We start from the raw sequence: 24,201 nt of genomic DNA, 5'->3' as shown, positions 1-24,201 counted from the left end.
CTGGAGTCAGCCAAACAGAACCAAAGAAATTCTAAGTTGTAGCTTTTTTGTGATGTTGTCAAAACATTATGTATGAACTTTAATTGTGCATTGTGATATTATTGTGGGTGGAATCAGAGCAAAATTAGTGCAATAGATCTCTGGATCTCATTCTATAGTAACTCAGTGATAGGTTTCAGATAGATAGATGACCCCACCTGGCCAGGTTATCCCACTCCTTGGACACTTGCTCAAACAGTGCCTCCATGGCTGTGATGCAGTTGTGGTACTCCTGGATCCTCTGCAGGTCCTCCTGTCTCTGGCCCTGCAGCCTGTTAGCTTGGTGAAATAGCCCCAGCCAGGCATGGCTCAGACGCCCTATCTCCCCATGTTCCGGGCTGTCCTGGCCCGCAGTCAGACGACTCACACTCTCTGTCATCCTGGATAGGGTGGCTTGTTTACTTTGCAGCTGTTGGCTAAACTCCTGTTGGAGAGAGTGGAGAGAGATTAATTGGATTTGAGCAATGTGCATGTTTGATCTCCTGCTGTGTTAGTGGTTTGTATATGAGCAAACTGCTAATCGGTGAAACTGATATTGACTGTTACACACTTCTTAAATCTAGATTTAATGTGGGGAGATCAAACTTAAGTCTTCTTAGGGATCCAGTGAAGATGGAAGTGTGACAGTGCTCCCTAAAAATATACAGTACCAGTCAAAGGTTTGGACACACCTACTCATTGAAGTTTGTATTTTAATTTTTTCTATTTTCTACATTGTAGAATAATAGTGAAGACATCAAAACAATGAAATAACACATATGGAATCATGTAGTAACCAAAAAAGTATTAAACAGATTCTTCAAATAGCCACCCTTTGCCTTGATGACAGCTTTGCACACTCTTGGCATTCTCTCAACCAGCTTCATGAGCTAGTCACCTGGAATGCATTTCAAATAACAGGTGTGCCTTGTTAAAAGTTAATTTGAGGAATTTCGTTCCTTCTTAATGCGTTTGAGCCAATCAGTCGTGTTGTGACAAGGTAGGGGTGGTATACAGAAGATAGCCCTATTTGGTAAAAGACCAAGTCCATATTATGGCAAGAACAGCTCAAATAAGCAAAGAGAAATGACAGTCCGTCATTATTTTAAGACATGAAGGTCAGTCAATGTGTAACATTTCAGGAACTTTGAACGTTTCTTGAAGTGCAGTCGCAAAAACCATCAAGCGCAATGATGAAATTGGATCTCATGAGCACCGCCACAGGAAAGGAAGACCCAGAGTTACCTCTGCTGCAGAGGATAAGTTCATTAGAGTTATCAGCCTCAGAAATTGCAGCCCAAATAAATGTTTCACAGAGTTCAAGTAACAGACACATCTCAACATCAGCTGTTCAGAGGAGACTGCGTGAATCAGGCCTTCATGGTCGAATTGCTGCAAAGAAACCACTACTAAAGGACACCAATAATAATAAGAGACTTGCTTGGGCCAAGAAACACGAGCAATGGACATTAGACCGTTGGAAATCTGTCCTTTGATCTGATGAGTCCAAATTGCGATTTTTGGATCCAACTGCTGTGTCTTTGTGAGACGCAGTGTAGGTGAACTGATGATCTCTGCATGTGTAGTTCCCACCACGAAGCATGGAGGAGGAGGTGTGATGGTGTGGGGGTGCTTTGCTGCTTTTTTATAAATCAAGCCACACTTAACCAGCATGGCTACCACAGCATTCTGTAGCGATACACCATCCCATCTGGTTTGCGCTTAGTGGGACTATCATTTGTTTTTCAACAGGACAATGACCCAACATACCTCCAGGCTGTGTAAGGGCTATTTGACCAAGAAGGATAGTGATGGAATGCTGCATCAGATGACATGGCTCCCACAATCACCCGACCTCAACCCAATTGAGATGGTTTGGGATGAGTTGGACCGCAGAGTGAAGGTAAAGCAGCCAACAAGTGCTCAGCATATGTGGGAACTCCTTCAAGACTGTTGGAAAAGCATTCCAGGTGAAGCTGGTTGAGACAATTCCAAGAGTGTGCAAAGCTGTTATCAAGGCAAAGGCTGGCTACTTTGAAGAATCTCAAATATAAAATATATTTTGATTGGTTAACATTTTTTTGGTTACTAAATGATTCCATGTGTTATTTCGTAGCTTTGATGTCTTCACTATTATTCTACAATGTAGAAAATAGTAAAAATAAAGAAAAACCCTTGAATGAGTAGGTGTCCAAACTATTGACTGTTACTACATATGTTTTACTCTGCACACTGCAGTCTATGTTCCCTGTTATTTTATTGTTGCCGTTTAATTATTAGTTATTTTTCAAATGTTTCTTTGTATTTATTTATTTTTTACTTCAATTTATTTTAGTACATACTTTCTTAAAACTGCATTGTTGGTTAAGGGCTTGTAAGTAAGCATTTCACTGTAAGGTCTTCACCTGTTGTATTTGCATATGACAAATACAATTTGATTTGATGTGGTTAATTGGTGACAATGTTTCAACCACTTAGGTCTGTCATCAGGTCCCTGCTTCCTACCTTGGCCTGGGTGAGCATGTTGTGGGATTTACCCTGCTTCCTCCCTTGGCCTGGGTGAGCATGTTGTGGGATTGACCCTGCTTCCTACCTTGGCCTGGGTGAGCATGTTGTGGGCGATCTTGGTCTCGAGCTCGGCTGGTCTTCTGGAGAGGCTGAGAAGCTGCTGCTCCATGTCCTGGAACTGATCAGATAGTTCCTGCTTCTGCCCCTTTATCTCCCTCCAGCCCTCACACAGCTCCTGGGAGCTCAACATCCTCTCCTCCATCTGTACAGTACAACATGAAGTACACAGCTGAGTGCAGTACAACAAGGAAGTCAACCTATGCATATTCTTAGAAAAAAGGGTTCCAAAAGGGTTCTACAGCTGTCCCCATAGCATAATTTTTTTGGGTTCCAGGTAGAACTCTTTTGGGTTCCATGTAGAACCCTCTGTGTAAAGGGTTCTACATGGAACTCAAAAGGTGTCACGCCCTGACCTTAGAGAGTCTGTTTTATTCTCTATTTGGTTAGGTCAGGGTGTGACTTGGGTGGGCAAATCTGTTTATATTTCTTTGTTGGCCTAGTATGGTTCCCAATCAGAGGCAGCTGTTTATCGTTGTCTCTGATTGGGGATCATACTTAGGCAGCCCTTTTCCCACCTGAGATTGTGGGATCTTGTTTTTGCATTGTGCTGTCTAGCCCTGCAGAACGTTACGTTCAGTTTTGCATTTTTTTGTTTTGTTGGTGTTCATTATTAAAGGAAATGATGTACGCCTACCATGCTGCACCTTGGTCTCCTCATTCAAACAACGAGTGTAACAAAAAGGTTTATTCAAATGGTTCTCCTATGGGGACAGCCAAAGAAGCCTTTTAGATTCTAGATACCACCTTTTTTTCTAGGATTGAACATAGGCTTGTTTTGTGGTAGGTCTTTTTGTATATCAGTTTTATGATTCCTTTGCTGGTTGTTGTATGCATACTATTAGCCTGGTCCCAGATCTGTTAGTGTTTTTGCCTACTCCAATGTCATTGTCAAGTCAGACTTCATGTTTTGCATGACAATTCCATAAGGAGTTGGCAAGAGAGCAGTAACAGACTGGCACCAAGGCTGTTATAGGCCTACATATTCGCCCTGAATTCTAATGACGTGAAATGTAATGCTCTTTTTATTGTGAGAACTTGCGAGAGTAAGATGTGTGTATTTATTGCTGACCAAAACTGGCACGTGCGTGTATCCACGTGTGCCATCCCGCGCACATTGATTTTGTTCACCCACACCAGGAGCGATGAGGACATACAGGTTAAAATATCAAAACAAAACCAATTATATATGAACCAATTATATTAATTTGGGGACAGGTCAAAAAGCATTAAACATTTATGGTAATTTAGCTAGCTAGCTTGATGTTGCTAGCTAATTTGTCCAGGGATATAAACATTGGATTGTGATTTTACCTGAAATGCACAAGGTTCCCTACTCCAAAAATTAATCCACAGATAAAACGGTCAACCGATTTCGTTTCTCATCATCTCTCCTCTTCCCTTCAGGCTTCCTTTTCTTCTTTGGACTTTATATGACGTTTGGCAACCAACTTTACGGTACATTACTACAACTGACTGGAGTGTGGACCTCAGTTCATCTTTCAATCACCCATGTGGGTATATGTTCCTAAAAACCAATGAGGAGATGGCACCTGGGTATATGTTCCTAAAAACCAATGAGGTGATGGCACCTGGGTATATGCTCCTAAAAACCAATGAGGAGATGGCACCTGGGTATATGCTCCTAAAAACCAATGAGGAGATGGCACCTGGGTATATGCTCCTAAAAACCAATGAGGAGATGGCACCTGGGTATATGTTCCTAAAAACCAATGAGGAGATGGCACCTGGGTATATGCTCCTAAAAACCAATGAGGAGATGGCACCTGGGTATATGCTCCTAAAAACCAATGAGGAGATGGCACCTGGGTATATGCTCCTAAAAACCAATGAGGAGATGGCACCTGGGTATATGTTCCTAAAAACCAATGAGGAGATGGCACCTGGGTATATGCTCCTAAAAACCAATGAGGAGATGGCACCTGGGTATATGCTCCTAAAAACCAATGAGGAGATGGCACCTGGGTATATGCTCCTAAAAACCAATGAGGAGATGGCACCTGGGTATATGCTCCTAAAAAACAATGAGGAGATGGCACCTGGGTATATGCTCCTAAAAACCAATGAGGAGATGGCACCTGGGTATATGCTCCTAAAAAACAATGAGGAGATGGGAGAGACTGGACTTGCAGCGCATTGAGCTTCACAATTAGAACCAATTTCTATTTTAGCGCCTGGCCACACAGACGCTGACTGACGCACGCGAGCAGTGTGTGTGCAATGATTGAATAACATGTATGGGTAAATGTATTTTGCAACACTCGCGCACCCAACATGAGCAGTGTGGTCAGCATGTTACATATGCCAAATACTTGAAACTGAAACTTATGGGGAAAACCCTGTTGTCAATAGTGTAGTGACAATGTGATGACCAGAAGTGAATGTACAATAAGACCAGCCCACACACCGTGTGTTTGACCTGCTGGACTTCCGCAGCAGTGGCTTTCACAGCATCATCAGACAAGTCACACACAGAACACACCAGGTCCAGGTACGTACTGGCCTGCTCCTGTAGAGCCCTGTAGTGCTTCACCTGTACAGGTAACAGGGGAATATACAGACAAATGGCATCAGCTTGATAAAACATTTGTTCATTTCCGTTATTTATATTAATTAACCAGGTTGTACAAATTAGGTCAGAAGCAGAGCCTTCTATTTGACTTGATGAAGGAATTCAGAATGGTGATGAAATTCCAGAACTTCAAGGCATAACCCAGTTGTCATGGAAACAACATTACTGTGTCATTTGATTCTCATTCTTTGCCTATAAAAGAGCAAGGGGATAACCAGTCAGTCAGACACCTGTTTGAGGGCCTCCTGCATGCCAAAGGGATGTTGACAGTGCAGCAGTAGCTCCTCATTGACGGTGGAGAGCCAGGTCTGGCACTGCTGCAGAGTGTCCTGGTGACTGACATGCTTCTGCAGTTCTCTGTCCAGACTCTGGTAAACCTGATGAAGACACACCAAGACAAGTCAGAAGATGGGGCAGGTTAGAGGGAGATGGAAACAGTAAGAGAGTAGAACAGAGCAGAGCAGCGAAGCGTGTTACAATAGCACTCACACACTGTGCGCTGCTGCAGATGGCTGAGTAGCTGTCTCTGGTGCCCTGATGGTAAGCCTTGACCTGCTGGCTGGTCTTAGCCTTCATCTGGTCCGTTGTACAGCTGGACACCAGGTCATCTCCTTTCTCCTTCAGACTGGTCAGGCGCTCCTCAAAACTAGCTATTTCCTCCATGATTGCCTGAGAAATATGACAGACAAGAGTTAAGATTAGAAAAAGCAGTAGACAACAATTGCATTTTAGATTGTTGGTTTTGAACTTAAGAACTTACATAATTTCATTCTGATTGATTGTCATACGGTTCCATTCCATAACATCAGTCAGTCACCCACCTTGTGGTGGGCCAGTTGTTGTGTGGCCGTCTCCATACTACAGGTCTGCATGGAGTCTGAGGTGACCAGCCTACTGGACATCTGTAGGAGCCACTTCTCCACCTCCTGGAGCTCACTGTTGTAGCACTCATGCTCCTTCACCCATTCCACCAGACTCTGGACCTGGCTCTGAAAACAAGTTCAAATCACTTTCTCTCATAGACAATTACAGTAGACGTCTCCATAGCCACACCAATCAGGTAAGATGATTACAGATGATGGAAGCTCACTAATATTGTAGTCGATGATCACTGCAAGTGGTAGCAATTATAAGACGTTTAGGGGTTATGATTAATGGTATTTTTTCAGGGCGCCTTTAGCTCTTCTAGCTAGAAGTGTATGTAGTATAACGGTAGCGCGTAGAACCATTGAGTCCAAAGCACAGCTTTCAATGCAGGACACCTACCTTGGCTGCAGTGCAGAGTTCCTGGTAGTCAATCTGCAACCTGTTCATGTTGTCTCTGATGGTGGGGTCACAGACCATATCCAGCAGAACCTCTCCTTTCTCAACCACTGACCTCACTGCTGACTCGTGGGACTGCACTGTCTGCTGGATTGTCTACGTGAGGAAGAAAATGTTCTTTAAATGTCAATAAATCATTCAGCTGTTGTTGAAAATTATTATTTCTAACGCAGCATAACTAAATAGATGGACAGACAGACAGACAGATAGATATCGATCGGGAAGTTGAGGTTATCAACAGTAAACACAGCAGCATGTGAGCTACCAAGCAGATTAGCATGACATCAGCTAGCCTATGTACCTTATATTTGGCTAACTGAGCCTTCTTCTGGTAGAGCTCAGCTTTGAGCTCGATGGGTGAGCTTAACAAAGCCTTGGTCTCAGCGAGCCACTGTGCCTGGGCCTTGTACTTGTCCAGGAAGTCTTTGGAGAGGGAGATGCATTTCTCCAGGGAGCTGTGCTCCGTGCGTAGCCCATCCATCAGGCCCTCTAGCTGGGATCTATGAGCATCCACCTCCTCCCTCAGCTGCTCAGCTTCTGGTTCCTCCAGGAAGGCCACGGCCCGCTCTGTCTTCTCACGCATCGTCTTCAGGAAGCTGTGGCCCTGCTCCATGTCACTCTGAAGAGCCTGGAGGAAAGACACACAAAGTAAACAGAAGCAGTTATGCCTGTGACCATAACCTTTTCAGAGGATGAAAGAAAGCAAAGAGAGTTTGAGACTTGGTAGTGTCACTGTGATGCTAAAGTACACTAGGTCCGCACTGAAAAAGTATTTCAAAAGAGCTTACTTTTGCGACATACCAGTTGTTGCCTACCAACTAAGCTGCTAGAGGCATGGCTTCCATTTAGCTGAAGCTCAGACTATAGTCTCTCTCGCCAGACTCAGGGCAGCAGCTGTAAGAAGAGTCTGTTACTGTACCTCCAGTGTCTTCATCTTCCTCTCCATAGTAAGACGGTCTACTACACTGATGCTGATGGCCATGGTGCTGAAGTTGTTCTGGGCCGAGCTCAGCCAATCAGAGAAGGTCCTGAACAAATTCTGGGCCTCCTCAATGCAACACACCTCCACCTGCAGCTGCTTGATGCTCTCCTGCAGTACATCAACAGACAGCCCAAGGAAAAAAAGATAGAAACAGAGATTCTGCACTGTGGTAGCAAACTGGGATGTGTAAATTGCTCCAATGTGTGTGTGTATGTGTGCATGCTTTTGTGTTCCTGCCTATGTGTGTAACTGAGCAGGACGTACCAGTAGGTGCAGTAGCAGGGTGTGGTAGCGGGAGGTGAGCTGGGTAGCTCTGGTGCTGACCCGGCTGCTGATGTGGGTCTCATCTATGATCTGCTGGGCTAGAACACTCAGACCCTCCACCTCCTCCTGGTGCACTAGCACCTCCTCCTGCCAACTCTGTATACATAGAGAGAGAGAGAGAGAGAGAGAGAGAGAGAGAGAGAGAGAGAGAGAGAGAGCGAGAAACATAATTTAAGCTCTGCTTCTATTGGTACTTTGAAGTAAACCCAGGTTGGGCTGGCCTTGGAGGGCTGGCTGAAATTGTGTTTCCACTGCCTCAAGAAAATAGAAATGATGTCATGTTGCTAGGTAGACAATATGTGACTGCAGCTGGCTTCACTAATGTTGAATAATTTAATTCACCCTCACCATGCTGTAACTAACGTTAGCCCATACTCCTGCCAGTGCCAGCCAGGCTCAGAGCCATGTCTTTAGCTTGCTGACGTTAGCTAGCTAGTTAAACAGTTAGCGTCATCGTTAGCATAACTAGCTAGCTAGCTTAATTCCTACCTTGCTTGCCATGGCATTGGCTATTAGCTAGTTAACCAAGCAAACCAGACAGCAACAAGCCAAGATGAGCTAGCTAAACATTGTGTCAGCATCCAGCAGTGATCAGCTTGGTGGTTGCATAGTAACGGCGTCACCAGCCCAAATTCTAATCGAGCAGACACCAGTTGTGAAACAGGGCTGCGTTGGCCCTCGGCCCAGCTCGATTTTGAGAATTCCATTCCAGCCAGCTCGAATTTGGCCCTAATTTCCCCTAATTTTAAGTGTCAGTTGAAACAGGGCTATATTGAAACACCAGCACCTCCTATTGGAAGACAAGCTCAGAGAGACATACAAACACCGGACATCATGTACTGAAATTCAGGCACTGTAGAAGACGAAGAAGAAGATGCTGACTTTTATCAGTTGGAGTTGAGCGTCCTTGGTGGCACGGTTCGACCGGCGATGACTCCTCAGTTGACCTTTGCTCTCCATGCTATTCAGCCAGCTGTCCAGACACTGAAACTTTTGCTCCATCTGGCGTAGCTTGGCCAGGGCACTGTTGAGCTGGGCCCTGGTGTCTCCAAGCTTCCCCTGGTACAGATTCCAGTCCTGCTGCAAGGTCTCCAGGATCCGGTCCTCAATTTGGGGGACACCCCAGGGCACAACCTGGTCTCTACTATCCAGCAGGGTGTTGAGTAGGGCCTGGCCCTCCGTGCACTGGACCTGCAGCTCCTGGAAATGAATGCAGAGAGGCATTGTTATTCAGACTGAACATTACGAAACATTACTGGACATTCCAACGCCGTTATACATCTCGCGCCGACAGGAAAAGCTAGGCAATTTTCCCCATGCTGAATAACATATGTTTAGACAACAATTTGGGAATATGGTCCATTATATTCAATACGTCAGGGCATAAGATAAATGGGAAAAGCCACTCTTGTTTAGTTCTTGTATGTGGAAGCAGCAGTATGTTCTTGTTATGACCTGTAGTTTCTGAAGCGTCTCCTCCAGAGTGTCCACATCCCCCTCTAGCTGTGTGTAGCAGCCCAGTTTCTCCTGCTCCTGCTCCAGCCATGCCTCAAACACATGTAGGCCTCTCTCGTACTCCTGGTGGGCCTGCACCAGCTCTTCTGCCTTCCCCACCGCAGTCTGGAAACACAAAAACAAATATGTGCATTATAGACATGTAACTACTACAAAAATATGAAATGATAACATGAGACTTGTGTCTTCACACAGCCACTGTGCACGGGAGGAATGCCATAAGTTAGGGGTAAAGTGACTATGCATATTATCTATGCATAGTCACTTTACCCCTACCTACATGTTCAAATTACCTCGACTAACCTGTACCCCCGCACATTGACTCAGTACCGGTACCCCCTGTATATAGCCTCGTTACTGTTATTTTATGGTGTTACTTGAGTTTATTTAGTAAATATTTTCTTAACTCTATTTCTTGAACTGCATTGCTGGTTAAGGGCTTGTAAGTAAACATTTCACGGTAAGGTGTATTTGGCACATGTGAAAAATAAAATTGGATTTGATTTTGATTTGATAAGTCTGGCAAGTGATACTAACATATGAGAAGGAGATGGATGTTTCACTGCTGTACTGTATATACCTTGGTGCTGTCCTTGACGGTGTGGTATCGTTCCTGCAGGTCCTGGAGCTCTAGCTGGGTGACATAGTGTTCTGCCATGTTGGTTCCCTTCACGGTGATGGTGTCCAGTAGACTGCTGTGGCTAAGAACCTCCTCATAGAGAAGCTGAAACAAACACAACATGGATCAGGCCTAATGTGAATGTTTCTACTGCATTTAATCCACAGCATGACACAGGGTTAGGTTAGTTCTTGATAAAACGAAACGTGTATTACATTGGCATTTGGTGACTTTTTATAAGGCAGAGGCACCCTCCTATTGTATTTTGCATTGTATTATATGTTGTATTACTGTATATATTGATATGTGGTTGGGATATGACTGTGATATGTGGTTGTCTCTCCTGGCTATCTTAAGATAAATGCAATAGCTGTTGTTAGTTTTGGATGTGTACTACAATTTTGTCATTTAGTGTGTACTAAATGACTAAATTGTAATGTAAATGTGGTGCAATGTATATTTATGTATATTATGTATTTTATTTGTTGTATTGTTTTCTGTTTGGACCCCAGGAAGAGTAGCCACTTCCTCGGCAGCAGCTAATTGGGGATCCTAATAAATACAAAAAATACGAAATACCGGACAAGGATGTCCTCTTTCACCGTTATTATCTGCACTGTCTAAAGCTGAAACAAACCATGGCATGACACAGTGTTAGTGTCACTTTATCAAAATGTTTCACAAGGCAGAGGCACATGACAAGGACGTCCTCTTTCACCATTATTATTTGCACCGGCACCAGACATTATTTCCTCTTTCACCATTATTATTTGCAATCACATTTCCCATTGACTGTCAGTAATAAAAAGTAGTATACACTGAGTGTACAAATCATTGAGGCCACCTGCTCTTTCCATGACATAGACTGACCAGGTGAAAGCTATGATCCCTTATTGATGTCACTTGTTAAATCCACCAATCAGTGTAGATGAAGGGGAGGAGACAGGTTAAAAAATATATTTTTAAGCCTTGAGACAATTGAGACGTGTATGTGTGCCATTTAGAGGGTGAATGGGCAGAACAAAAAATGTAAGTGCCTTTGAACAGGGTATGGTAGTAGGTGCCAGGTGCACCGGTTTGTGTCAAGAACTGCAACACTGGCGGGTTTTTTTCACTCAACATTTTCCTGTGTGTATCAAGAATGGTCCACTACCCAAAGGACATCCAGCCAACTTGACACAACTGCGGGAAGCATTGGAGTCAAAATGGGTCAACATCCCTGTGGAACGCTAGAGTCCATGCCCCCGACAAATTGAGACTGTTCTGAGGGGGAGGGGGGTTTGCAACTCAGTATTAGGAAGGTGTTGCTAATGTTTGGTATACTCAGTGTAGATGACCGCGGGTACCTTGGCTTTGCCCAGGTTGGCAGTTTTGTCTCTCATCTCGGAGCACTGTTTGTCTCTTGGTTCCAGGCTCTCCTCAACATGCTCCACCCAGCCCACAAACTGACACACGTCCTCCTGGTAGCTGGTCCACTGGGAGAGGGCTCCCTCCAACTGGCTGTGAGGGAATACAGTGTAGTACACATAAATATATCACACAGTTAGCTGATCGCCACTAAAGGCACTTGTACACTGTCTCAACATTGACCAACATTCTTAAGTTGGCAGTTGTGTTTAGAATGTTCACAGTAAAAACAAATATTCAATATGATCAGATGTTATCATAACCCAGTAAGTATTCTACTAAGGCATTCTAATCTTTCAGGACATGAAAAAGAGAAGCTAACCTTTTGCATTGGATGGAGGCAGAGAGCAGGGTTTCCCAGGAGTCTTTGAGGTCCTGGATGTTCTTGCAGACTACTGGTACACCCTCTACTGATGTGTTCCTCTGGACAGACTCTCCCCTGGTGACCAGCATCTTCAGCTGGATCTCCTTCTCCTGACGTGCTGTCAGCAACGCCTGAGACACATCAAGAGTCAATACATGTTTTACAAAATGAGTTCAGACATCTGGAAGGCAGTAGCAATGCTAACTTAGCTACCGGTTACATACTGGAGATTTAAAACAACTTTTACTCTATAATCCAAGTCCGAGTTTAGTTTAGTTTAGTTGATTGTATTTGATTTTAGCTAATAAAAACTTAGCTTAGTTTAGTTTGTTTAGTTTAGTTAGGTTTACTTAGTTTAGTTTAGCTTAGCTAAGTTTATCTTAGCTTGATGTAGGTCAGTGGTGGTCGTACTGTACCTCCAGCTTGATCATCCTGCTGTCCAGGACATTTTTGTCTGCTGTGGGAGTGCAGTAGGTCTGCAGCATGTGGCTGGTGTCGGCCACCCAGTTCTGCAGCTCTTTCAGCCCCTGGGAGAACAGCTGGTGCTCAGTGACGATGCGGTCGATACGGGAAGCCTTCTCCTGTAGAACCACAAAGCATAGCACATGTCATAGGTCAGTCTCTGTGTGTTCATGTGCACACTCGTAACAAATTAAACTTAAAGTGAACCTGGGGTTTGTGTATACAAATGCCATAGGGCTAAAATTCAGTATGGAATAAAAAGAGCAGCAGTCATTTAGTAAGTTTACATTCTTGGTTACAGTATTTCATTTTTCAGCTATAAGATTGGAAATTCATTGATTATATACATAATTTTAACCGTAGAAATGACTCCAGACAAACCCACTCTAGTTCCTCCTGCCTGTCCTCTTGCAGGTGGACAGGTGGGCAGGCAGGTGTTAGTTACCTTGGTCAGGTTGGTTAGAGCTAAGTACTGAGCGGAGAGCTGCGAGACACGGTGGACAAAGCCCTTTCTGGCCGCGTGTCCGTCCCATAGTAGCTGGGCCTTCTCTCTGAGCCTTATCAGCTGAACCTCTTGAGAGGCTAACTCCTCGAGCACAGACTGCAAGGGCACAAGCAGGTTATCACAGAGACAGAGGCATGCAAGCCAACACACAGAGACAGTTAGCCAAGTTAACATAGACACTTACAGACCAGGGTTATAATGACGTGGAAGAAAAAGCAGACTGGGTCAATGTTATGAAAATGAAATACTGTCATGACATGGCAATCGAAAGAAGGTTAACGAACACAACAGACAAAGATGTTTGATACAAGCATTGGAAAACATTGAACAGGGCTGTCAAGTGTCAACTCTTTAAACAGTTATTATTTACGCCGCGTTGAACACACATACAGCATAAGCATTTGAAAATAGATCGGGTAGATAGCAGGGCAGAAATGAGCAGTGGGCAGTTATGATAAGCTTTGACAGTGCGATGCGGAATTCCATCACTGATTCACAGTGACTGAGCTGAAATGATGAGCTTCTAGAACGGCCATGCTGGTGCCTGGCAGGGCATGGTGATTGGTGGGATGATGGCACAGTTATGGGGATAGCTGTTTGTGATTTGATAGGCTGAGAGCCACGTATACCTGCAGCTTGTGCAACTCCTGCTTTTTGGCAGTGAGGTCGTTGAGTCGTGTGCTGCTCTCCTGTACAGCAACCTCTGTCCCGTTCAGCCACTCCTGAAGAGGCTCCACACTCGCCTCAAAGTCCTTCATCTGAGACTGGAGGTTCTGAAATAGGAAAGAAACACACGCACCTTCTGATACACAATTCAAAACAGGTTTCAGCATCACACAAATTGATAAAGTTGCAAAATGCTTGCTCTCGAGACACAGTAAAGTACAATGAGGGTGAATTTGTATTTTATTTTATACAAACTGAATAGATGACATATTCTCACCCCTTAAAGGATTCACATGCTGTACTGTACGTCAATTGATTACCTGTAGGGCAGTCTCCCTCTGGTGCACGTTGGACATCAGAGTCTTCCAGTCTTCTCTGGCACTGCTCATTTTGGCCCGGACAGCGTCTACTCTGTCCTTGGCAGCGATACTGACCACCAGCTCACCACTGAGCACCACAGCATTTAGTTTGGAGTGGCCCTGCTCCCTGTCACTCAGGAACTCCTTGGGGTTGGAGACAGAATGGCCAAGAGATAAGATGCATTCTTTAAAAAAGAATGTCCAATTCAATCAAATGTGCTTGCAAGGCCAAATGTGCTTAAGGACAATAGGTTTCCTGGACAGATTAGAAGTGCTTTACTAGAGAATTTCCATTGAAGAACTCATGGAGGTCATCCATTGAACCTGATGGACTAGGCTTGATTTGTGTCCAGGAAAACTGGGCCTTGGCGTACCTGTATCTTCTGCAGGCTGGAGGAGGCCTCACTGAGGTTCTGAGGCACATCAAAGCACTTGGCTGTGTTGATTTTGGCATTGACCAGCCACTGCTGGAACTCTCGGAAAGCGCCACGGAACTGCTGCTCCAGAAGCTTCTCTTTGTTTTGGGATTCTCTGGAGGCCTGCAGGCTCAGCCTAGGAGGGAGAAGAGAGGAACAGATAATTGTATACAGCACCTACAGGGTGGCATTCTGACTTGTATACAGCGCCTACAGGGCGGCATTCTGACTTGTATACAGCACCTACAGGGTGGTATTCTGACTTGTATACAGCGCCTACAGGGCGGTATTCTGACTTGTATACAGCACCTACAGGGCGGTATTCTGACTTGTATACAGCGCCTACAGGGCGGCATTCTGACTTGTATACAGCACCTACAGGGCGGTATTCTGACTTGAGATCTGATTCTGCGTATTTAACTTACATTTTGGATCTCATTGACATCAGTAAACGAGTAAATGATTTAAGTATCTCAACTTGGAATCGGGCCCATAGCGTATGTAATGGCTTTGCAACAGAACAGCATGTTATACACACTCCAAAAACTATTTAAACAAATTATTTGAATGTCAGGTATAGTAAGACCCCATCTATCATGCTGCTGAATGACTTACCTGTTGTACTCCTTGATAAGGGAGGATACTCTCTCTGACTGAGTACCCAGGTCCTTGGAGAACCGACACAGACCGTTGAGCTGGTACTTCAGACTGTCTGACATGAGCTCCATTTTGACTAGACCCTCCAGAGTGTCCTGGGTGGCACAGACACAATGAGAAGATGCTTTAGAGGAGAGTGAATGGAGGATTGTGAATGTAGCCCCGAGGATATGGTAATTTTGGGAATTTCTAACTTCCACTTTGAAAAGTCAACAGTCATCATAAGTATTACGGATCAAAGCCTTCCTTTAATGTTACATTTCGTTCTGGCATTGCAGCAATACTAAAAGGACCAGTGCAATCAAAGATGTGATTTTCCAGTGTCTTATATACACTGAGTGTACAAAACATTAAGGACATCTGTTCCTTCCATGACAAAGACTGGCCAGGTGAGTCCAGATGAAAGCTATGATCCCTTACTGATGTCACTTGTTAAATCCACTTGTCAGAGTATATGAAGGGGAGGAGACAGGTTAAAGAAGGATGTTTAAGCCTCGAGACAATTGAGACATGGATTGTGTATGTGTACCATTCAGAGGGTGAATGGGCAAGACAAAAGATCTAAGTGCCTTTTTTTATTTTACCTTTATTTAACTAGGCAAGTCAGTTAAGAACAAATTCTTATTTTCAATGACGGCCTAGGAACAGTGGGTTAACTGCCTTGTTCAGGGGCAGAACAACAGATTTGTATCTTGTCAGCTCGGGGATTCAATCTTGCAACCTTCCGGTTACTTGTCCAACACTCTAACCACTAGGCTACGCTGCCGCCCCAGCGGGCCTTTGAACGGGGTATGGTAGTAGGTACCAGGTATGGTAGTAGGTAACAGTTTGTGTCAAGAACTGCAACACTGCTGGGTTTTTCACGTTCAACAATTTCCTGTGTGCATCAAGAATGGTCCACCACCCAACGGACATGCAGACAACTTGACGCAACTGTGGAAAGCATTGGAGTCAATATGGGCTTGGGGCTTTGACTCTACAAGGTGTCGAAGGGAATGCCTTCGACACCTTGTAGAGTCAAAGCCCCAACAAATGGAAGTTCTTCTGAGGGCAAAAGTGGGTGCAACTCACTAAAAGCCTGTTTTGGTGGGATGGAGTTTTGGCCCTCCGACTTAGTTAATATACCAATAAGAAAGACAGTGTCACGGATCCCTCCGGAACTTTCATTACGCACACCTGGCCCCTATTCCCAGTGATTAGTAATTGTATAAGTGTGCCCTTTGTTTACCATTGTCCTCTCGATTATTGTTACAATGTCCGTTGGTGCGTGTGAGTACCTGTGCTGTGTGTTTTGGCTTTCGTGCCCTTGTGGATTGCGCAGACAGGTCTCGTCCCGTGTGATAATCATTGTGCGGGTGTGTTATTTATTTGAGATACTCCTCGCTCTTTTGTTTTGGGTTTCTACCCTGTGTTTTGTTACGTGTTGGTTTGGTCTTCATCCCCGTGTCTTTACACAGCACGCCGTAATTTGGGCTGAATAAAAAACCCTATTACGCATTCCTGCTCCTGTCTTCCAAATCATTGTTACCAACGTGACAGACAGTTCCAAACCTCTCTGCCAATAAGTTCATTTTCAGTTTTCCCCTCCCTACTCAGGCCACTCCCAGACAGTCCTATCAACATTTTTACATTTATTTTTTTATTTTAATTGAAAACAATGTCAGTACTTAATTGTTACCCATAAATGATTTGATATTGAGAAACAAATGGCTGCAAAAAATGTTTTGCCAGGGGTGTCTAATTCATTTTGCCCTGGGGGCCGCATTCGGTCTTCAACAAAGTCTGGAGGGCCGACACTGAAAATTGGTTATACTGTATTTGCCAAAAAATTCCTATATCGTTTTTGGATTTTTTTTAATTCTCCTTGGCTGTTTAGTGATTATTAGCGAGCTGAGCAGTCAAGAAACTGTATGAGTACAGTGCCTTCAGAAAGTATTCACACCCTCTGACTTTTTTACCACATTTTGTAGTGTTACAGCCTGAATTTAAAATGTATTAAATTTAGATTTTGTGTCATTGGCCTACACACAATATCCCATGATGTGAAAGTGGAATTATGTTTTTAGAATTTGTTACAAATTAATAAAAAATTAAATGCTGAAATGTCTTGAGTATTCAACCCGTTTTTTATGGCCAGCCTAAATAAGTTTAGGAGTAAAAATGTGCTTTACGAGTCACAATAACTTGCATGGACTCTCTCTGTTTGCAATAATAGTGTTTAACATAATTTTTTTATGACTACCTCATCTTTGTACCCCACACATGCAATAATTTGTAAAGGTCCCTCAGTCAAGCAGTGAATTTCAAACACAGATTCAACCACAAAGACCAGGGAGGTTTTTCGCTTCCTTCTTGTCATTCTATCATTTAGGTTAGTATTGTGGAGTAACTACAATTTTGTTGATCCAGGTAAAATCCCTAAGTGGTTTTCTTCCTCTCCGGCAACTGTTCGTAAGGACACTTGTATCTTTGTTGTGACTGCATGTATTGATACACTATCCAAAGTGGAATTCATAATTTTACCATGCTCAAAGGGATATTCAACGTCTGCTTTTTACATTTTTACCCGTCTACCAACAGGTGCCCTTCTTTGGAAGCATGTACAGAATAAAAATATTCAACAAAAATGAAACCTGTTTGCAACAAGGCAGTAAAGTAGAACTGCAAAAGATATGGCAAAGAAATTAACTTCATGTCCTGAATACAAAGTGTTACGTTTGGGGCAAATCCAACTCAACACATCACTGAGTACCACTCTTCATATTTTTAAGCATGTTGGTGGCTACATCATGTTATGGGTATGCTTGTCAACAGCCAGGACGTTTTTAGGATAAAAAATGGAATAATAGATCTAAGCACACCAAACTCCTAGAGGAAAACCTGTTTCAGTCTGCTTTCCATCAGACACTGGTAGACAAATTCAACTTTCAGCAGTACAATAACCTAAAACACAAGGCCAAATATACAATGGAGTTGCTTACCAATACAACATTGAATGTTCCTGAGTAGCCAAGTTACAATTTTGTCTTAAATTGGCTTGAAAATCTATGGCAAGACTTGAAAATGGCTGTCTAGCAATGATCAACAACCAACTTGAGAGAGCTTGAAGAATTTGCAAATCATGTGCATATATTGTACAATCTACGTGTGCAAAGCTCATAAGCCCGTTTTCATTGGCACTTAGAAGTCAACCTAGGTTGGCTAGCTCGAATTGTGTTTCCACTTCCTCCAGTAATGAGAAATGATGGGCTGACTGTTCTCAAAAAAAGTTTCTTGTGCAAAAATGAATGAAGGATCCGGTGGTAATTTGTGACATGTCTGACTACTGCAGTGTTGCTTCTCCATGTGCTAGCTAACAGCAACAAGCCCAGACCAGCTAGCTAAACATTGTCCCAGCATCCAGCAGTGATCAACTGGTTGTAGCATATTAACAGTGTCACTATCCAGAATTCTAATAGAGCTGGCACCAGTTGTGAAACTGGGCTGTGCTGGCCCGTGTTTCCCTCGACCCAGCTCGAATTTGAGAATTCCATTCAAGCCAAATAGAATTTGGCCCTAATTTTAAGTGCCAGTGGAAATGGGGTTTTAGAGACTTACCCAGAAATACTCACAGCTGTAATCGCTGCTAAAGGTGATTCTAACACGTATTGATTCAGGGGTGTGAATAATTATGTAAATTATCTATTTCTGTATTTAACTTTCAATAAATTTGCTAATATTTCTGAAAACATGTTTTCACGTTGTCATTATGGGGTATTGTGTGTAGATGTGTGAGAAAAATCTATTTAATCCATTTTGAATTCAGGCTGTAACACAACAAAATGTGGAATAAGTCAAGTGGTATGAATACTTTCTGAAGGCACTGTAGCTCCACCCACTGCCCAGATTGGACCCCCTCGCGGGATGGAGCCATATGATTTCATACTGAGATAAAAAGGCTGTATTGAGCCTTTAAACAGTATATATAAGAACACCTACAAATGAGCCTTGCCTTTGCAATCTGCCAGCCCTGCACAGCCTCCTCCCTACTGTTTTTCCCCTCTGCCTGAGAGAGCCTGTGTCTCCACTCCTGTAGCTGACTGCTAAACTCCTGCAGGTCCATCTCCAGCTGAGCAGCCAAGCAGTTAAACTCCTGTTCGGAGCTGGCGAGTTGGGAGAGAGCAGTCTCCAGGCCTGCCCTGTTCTGCAGTGCCCCGCGCTCCCACTGCTCCCAGGCAGACAGCAGGGCTGCCTCCTCCCTCTCCACTGCTTCGAAGCCCGCGGAGCCAGTGTGGTCCCTCGTTGCAGCCCCACAACGCTGCACCCGGCTCAGACACTCTCGGCCACGCTGCCTGGAGTCTATCAGCTCCTGAAGTTGAACATGGAACAATGAAACAGGAAGCATTCAACTGTTACTGTTACTGCTGACGACGTCAACTGTTGTTAGCTACTGTAACTGACTACGACTGTTATTAGTTAACTGACTATTCTCCATTTGTCACTCTGATGTCCTATAGAGGCTAAATGCAGACTAAGGGAGACGCACATTTCTTTATGTGAGGGTAAAATGTATTTACGATCCTGTGTGTGCCTGAAATATTGTGAGTTATCTTCTTATTTTCTCATCTATAATGATTACTTTTAAAACATAGCATTGGACTAAACTATAATAAGCTTCCCTATGATGTGTCAACAAGGGGGTGATGGACATTGAGATACTGTAAGTAATGCTTGAACATCCTCACCTGGACTTTGGCAAGTTTCCTGTTTACAGAGGTGGAGTCTCCTGAAAGGTCAGACCAGTGCTGGAGCTCCTCCTTGGCAGAGGCCAGCCAATCATTGAAGTCCCTCACAGCTTCCAGGTAGTGCTCATGCTCTGTCACTCTGTTCTCCATGGCCTGAACCTTACCCTGGGGGATGGACAGCATACAGAGACTGGGTTAGGCTGTTTGCCCACAGAGTACACTGTGAACCAGGACTGTTAGGATATTTTCTAGGTGCATTAACAAAGTCCGTTTCAAGAACCAAACTAGATGGATTACGGCTAATAATACAAACAGAAAATGGTTTCTACCATTATCGTCAGACTTAATGTTCTTATAAAAGGAGAGACGTATGTATTTAACTGCCATCCTCTAGGAGCAGGGCTTGATTACCTTGACGACAGCGGTAATGTCAGCGAAGTGTGCATTGAGTTCCATTCTCTGCTCTGGTCCAAAAGCCTGGTCACCTGTCTTCTCATGCAGCTCTGCAGCCGTCTCTGTCAGCCTGGCCAGTGGTGCTGCGTGGGCCTCCACGTCAGCCTGGAGGGCTCTGAGACGCTCCAGGAGATAGGCCTTCTCCTTCAGGCCTGGCTGCTGGTCCAGGGCCAGACCCACCTACATTTACATATATCGTTAGATTACTAATACATTTTAGTAATCTAGCGAATGTTCTTATCCAGAATGACTTACAATCAGTGCATTCAAATAAGGACGGTAAAACCACCATATATCACAATCAATCAAGTGAAACCTTCAAAATAGCCCATACATGCTAAATCAGTGATAATAAGAAAAGACTAGTGCGTTCAGCTGAATCTCACCTCCTGCTCTACAGACTCCATCCACTGCTGCAGCTGCCCCTTACTATCCTGGTAGTTACTCCACTGGGCTACCGTCCATTCCAGACGACTGAGGGAGGATACACACATGTAGAGATTTAACATAAACAGAGGTGATCGACAGACAGACAGACAGACAGACAGATAGATAGATAGATAGATAGATAGATAGATAGATAGATAGATAGATAGATAGATAGATAGATAGATAGATAGATAGATAGATAGATAGATAGATAGATAGATAGATAGATAGATAGATAGATAGATAGATAGATAGATAGATAGATAGATAGATAGATAGATAGATAGATAGATAGATAGATAGATAGATAGATAGATAGATAGATAGATAGATAGATAGATAGATAGATAGATAGATAGATAGATAGATAGATAGGAAATACAACAGTATACAGTACCTGTGACAACTCATGGAGGTCATGAGCATGCTGGCCCAGGCGTCCTTCAGGTTCTGTAACTGGGAGCAGATGGCCTCCTGTCCCTCCACACTGTTGTGCTTCAGAACCTGCTCGCCCTTCCCTACCGCCATGTTCAGCTTCACCTCACCCTCGCCCTTCATCAGCAGGATGTCCTGGAACGCACGAAGGAAGATCAAAACAAATCAAATCCAACTTTATTTTAGTTTAGTTGAAGACTTGTTCATCAACCATGGACAACATTGCTCATTGAAATATTGACCTTCAATGCCTCAAGCTATCATATTGCAAAAGACCAAAGTAAGGTGTCATTCAGAAATGTTCATCTGAATTGGCACCCTATTCCCTACATAGGGCATTACTTTTTTCCAGAGTCAATTAGGGTAATTTTGTCTGACCTGTACCAGAAATGTTATTTTCCAGTTGATATACCTTTCCAACCCTGCACCCAAATACTTTTATTCAAGGACTATTGAGTTGAGCACGCCAATTCTTGATTCTACTAACCTGTACAAGTCCCAGTCGCTTCTCCAGCGTCACCTTATTACCCAGGGTACTGTTGAGGGTCCCCAGTCGTTCCTTCAGCCCGTTTAGCCAGGACCAGGTGCTCTGCAGGGTCTCCTTAAATGCCTCCTGTTCCTGTAGGTTCACCTGGCAGCACCTCAGCCTCTCCCTCACCCTCCGCAGCAGAGCCTGGTGCTGAGACTGCAGCCCCGCAGCCGCCCGTGTCTCACCACCGTCGCCCCGTCCACCTTCATTCAAAACCTGTGACTCCTGACACAGTCGCTCGAAAGAGTCCCTCTCTTTGAGCACTTCCTGGTGGTATTCCTCCACCCCCTCCAGTGTTGCCTTCTCAAGACCCCTGTGTTTCTCCTCAGGCAGCTCTGAGGTCACCCTCTGCTCCATGTGTTCCAGCCACTGCCTCAGCCTCTTCAGACGCCCCTCAAACCTGACAGACAAAGATATTATATCACCATGTCACAGTCAGGGACTCATACACATCTATGACTGTATTCCTGAGGCCCACTCCTGGGCTTCAAGGGTGCATCTCAATATTATAAAGCTCAAAATTCAAAATTCTCTTAGTCTCCACCCCATCTGTACTGATGTGAAAGATCTGGATAGAGCAACACCTGGATAGGCCGGGATAAGTTAAGATGAAAGAACGGAGAGGAGGAGAGGAAGTCTCTTTATATTATTGAGATCCATCCCAAGTATATTTTACCCATTGAGTTGTGCAGTGCTGTCCTCCAGGGCCTGCTGGTTGAGTCTACACTGCTCAACATAGCGGTCCCAGTCCTGCTGGATGGAGGAGAGGTGCTGCTGCACCTGGCCAGCGCTGGCCTTAGGGAGGTGGAGCAGGAGCTTCTCCCCTTCCTCACACACGTGAGTCAGACGTAGCTCCCCATCCTCCACACGCTCCAGCGCCCCCTAAAGGATAGGAGGTCACATGTCAAGGGAAACACTTGTACAAGATTAAATCTAATCCTGGACAAAAAAGCAGACTCAAGGGAAAATGTAATTTAAATAGTTTTTAGTCAAGGCCTAAACTTAATCTGCGTCGAAGAAACCGACCCTAAGCGATTGAGGATTAATAGTATATTTGAGGGTTATGGTTTCTATGGGTTCTATGCTATGTTTGGACTGTACCTTTAGCTTCTGGAGTTTACGCTCCACGATGCTAGTGTCTCCTGATCGGTCAGAGCACTCCTTCACTACCTCCCTCTGCCCAGACAGCCAGCTGTGGAACTCCCGAACCAGGTCTACAGAACAAGAGAGACAGATATCATCATCACCATCGTCATCTTATTCATTATATTGTCATTGTCATACTCCCGGAGTAGTCAGGTTAGACTACAATAGAACAAATAAATAATAGAACAGAACAGAATAAAAGAGAACAGAATAGTGTACTGATTGGCTGACAGCCGTGGTATATCAGACCGTATACCACGGGTATGACAAAACATTTATTTTTACTGCTCTAATTACGTAACCAGTTTATAATAGCAATAAGGCACCTGTGGGTTTTGTGATATATGGCCAATATACCACGGCTAAGGGCTGTGACCAGGCACTCTGCGTTGTGTCGTGTATAAGAACAGCCCTTAGCTGTGGTATATTGGTCATATACCACACCTCTTAATTATAACCCCTCTTAGGAACCAGCCATCCTCACCGTTGAAGTGTTTTTGCAGTCCGTGTTGCAGGGAGGCCAGGGTCCTGGAGGAAAGCTGGTTGACAGACTCATAGCCCTTGATAAGGTCAGTGAGTGCACTACCCAGCCCAGCCAGCTCCTCAGAAGGGTACTTCCGACACAGAGTGTTCAGGCTCTCCCTGGTGGAATCTATGCTGCCTTGCTGGTTCTGAAGGTCTTTCTGGAGGTCCTGTTATGCAATTTACATACATACGAATTCAACACATACAGCAATAATAATATAAAGAATAACAAGTGTGAGCTCTCAGAACAAGAACTTAGTATAGTCGGGAAGAGGGAAAAGGCCTTGTTCAGGAAAGAGTGAGGTGGAAAGCGATGGTGGATGCCCTATGCTCCCAAGGGGGCCAAGAGGACTAAGTCAAGTAAAATCTCAGGTAAAACCTGTTTCAATTCAATGTCTACCTACCTTGACTCTGCAGATGTCCTCTAGGTCAGAGCCAATCGGTGAGCTCGTCAGGGACTGCTCTATGGTCTTCAGCCAATCAGACATCTGGGTAATGTAGTCCTCTAACTGCTTCCTCTGGGAGCTGAAGTCCCTGAGGTTTCCCCTGGCCTGCTCACATAGCTTCTGCACCTGGCTCAGCTTTTTCCTCAGGTCCGCCTCCAGCACCTGAAATAAACACACAGAATATTGATTAGCTCCTGCTGAAGTTGTATGGGGCAAACCAACAGAGGATGAGTTTACCTAAATGTTTTAGCACTATTGTTCATCCATTGCCTACCAATGGATTTAAAATGATACTAGGGAACCTCACATTGTGTCAGTTAGTTAAAAGGTGTCCCTGAACATATAGAACTTCAAAGAAGAATTTCCAAAACTATAGAAGTCTGAAGTTTGGGCTTCAAACCAATCGTGTGCGGTACCTGTAGTTTGGCGGGAGTGTCCTGGCTACAGTTGAGTTGCTTCAGTTCTGACACTTTCCCTTGCAGGGTCACAAGCTGGTGCTCTTTCTTCCCCATCTCCAACTGGATAGAGAAAGAGGGAAGGCAAAGAGAGACAACTACATTTTCTAGTTTAATATAGAGATTGAGCACTTGGGATTTGGCAGCTGCAGGACTGGAATGTCTGAAATTCAGTCGAACTAATTGAACTCAGCAGGTAACAGAGCCCGTTTAAGTTCCTCTCC

The 24,201-nt window shown here is 44.2% G+C and overlaps 1 protein-coding gene across 5 annotated transcripts in view; it reads right to left on the bottom strand.

Annotated features, from left to right (window-relative positions):
- LOC106611323 (nesprin-1) overlaps positions 1–24,201 on the bottom strand; it is a 139,081-nt gene that overhangs the window by 59,465 nt on the left and 55,415 nt on the right. The window contains exons 47-78 of one of the 5 annotated variants that reach the window (XM_082955773.1): positions 23,939–24,040; positions 23,481–23,684; positions 23,036–23,243; positions 22,507–22,619; positions 22,082–22,287; positions 21,364–21,805; positions 20,839–21,011; positions 20,399–20,486; positions 19,971–20,192; positions 19,560–19,724; positions 18,827–19,183; positions 14,794–14,930; positions 14,137–14,314; positions 13,724–13,906; positions 13,367–13,510; positions 12,678–12,833; positions 12,187–12,351; positions 11,729–11,901; positions 11,346–11,499; positions 9,961–10,104; positions 9,321–9,485; positions 8,748–9,065; positions 7,806–7,961; positions 7,479–7,649; positions 6,861–7,187; positions 6,503–6,655; positions 6,058–6,225; positions 5,726–5,905; positions 5,467–5,613; positions 5,072–5,197; positions 2,612–2,788; positions 198–463 (exon numbers count right to left, since the gene is read on the bottom strand). In XM_082955773.1, the coding sequence (XP_082811899.1) occupies positions 198–463; positions 2,612–2,788; positions 5,072–5,197; positions 5,467–5,613; positions 5,726–5,905; positions 6,058–6,225; positions 6,503–6,655; positions 6,861–7,187; positions 7,479–7,649; positions 7,806–7,961; positions 8,748–9,065; positions 9,321–9,485; positions 9,961–10,104; positions 11,346–11,499; positions 11,729–11,901; positions 12,187–12,351; positions 12,678–12,833; positions 13,367–13,510; positions 13,724–13,906; positions 14,137–14,314; positions 14,794–14,930; positions 18,827–19,183; positions 19,560–19,724; positions 19,971–20,192; positions 20,399–20,486; positions 20,839–21,011; positions 21,364–21,805; positions 22,082–22,287; positions 22,507–22,619; positions 23,036–23,243; positions 23,481–23,684; positions 23,939–24,040 (6,068 nt within the window). Of the gene's footprint in view, positions 1–197; positions 464–2,523; positions 2,544–2,611; positions 2,789–5,071; positions 5,198–5,466; positions 5,614–5,725; positions 5,906–6,057; positions 6,226–6,502; positions 6,656–6,860; positions 7,188–7,478; positions 7,650–7,805; positions 7,962–8,747; positions 9,066–9,320; positions 9,486–9,960; positions 10,105–11,345; positions 11,500–11,728; positions 11,902–12,186; positions 12,352–12,677; positions 12,834–13,366; positions 13,511–13,723; positions 13,907–14,136; positions 14,315–14,793; positions 15,081–18,826; positions 19,184–19,559; positions 19,725–19,970; positions 20,193–20,398; positions 20,487–20,838; positions 21,012–21,363; positions 21,806–22,081; positions 22,288–22,506; positions 22,620–23,035; positions 23,244–23,480; positions 23,685–23,938; positions 24,041–24,201 lie in introns of those variants that run through there. The other 4 variants (XM_082955771.1, XM_082955769.1, XM_082955770.1 and 1 more) reach the window with 4 other exon arrangements.

This window comes from Salmo salar, chromosome 09, assembly GCF_965601325.2.
Source record: "Salmo salar chromosome 09, fSalSal1, whole genome shotgun sequence".
In the NCBI taxonomy this organism is placed as follows: Eukaryota; Metazoa; Chordata; class Actinopteri; order Salmoniformes; family Salmonidae; genus Salmo; species Salmo salar.
The sequence above is the reverse complement of the archived record's forward strand: the minus strand, read 5'-3'. Positions and strand labels throughout refer to the sequence as shown.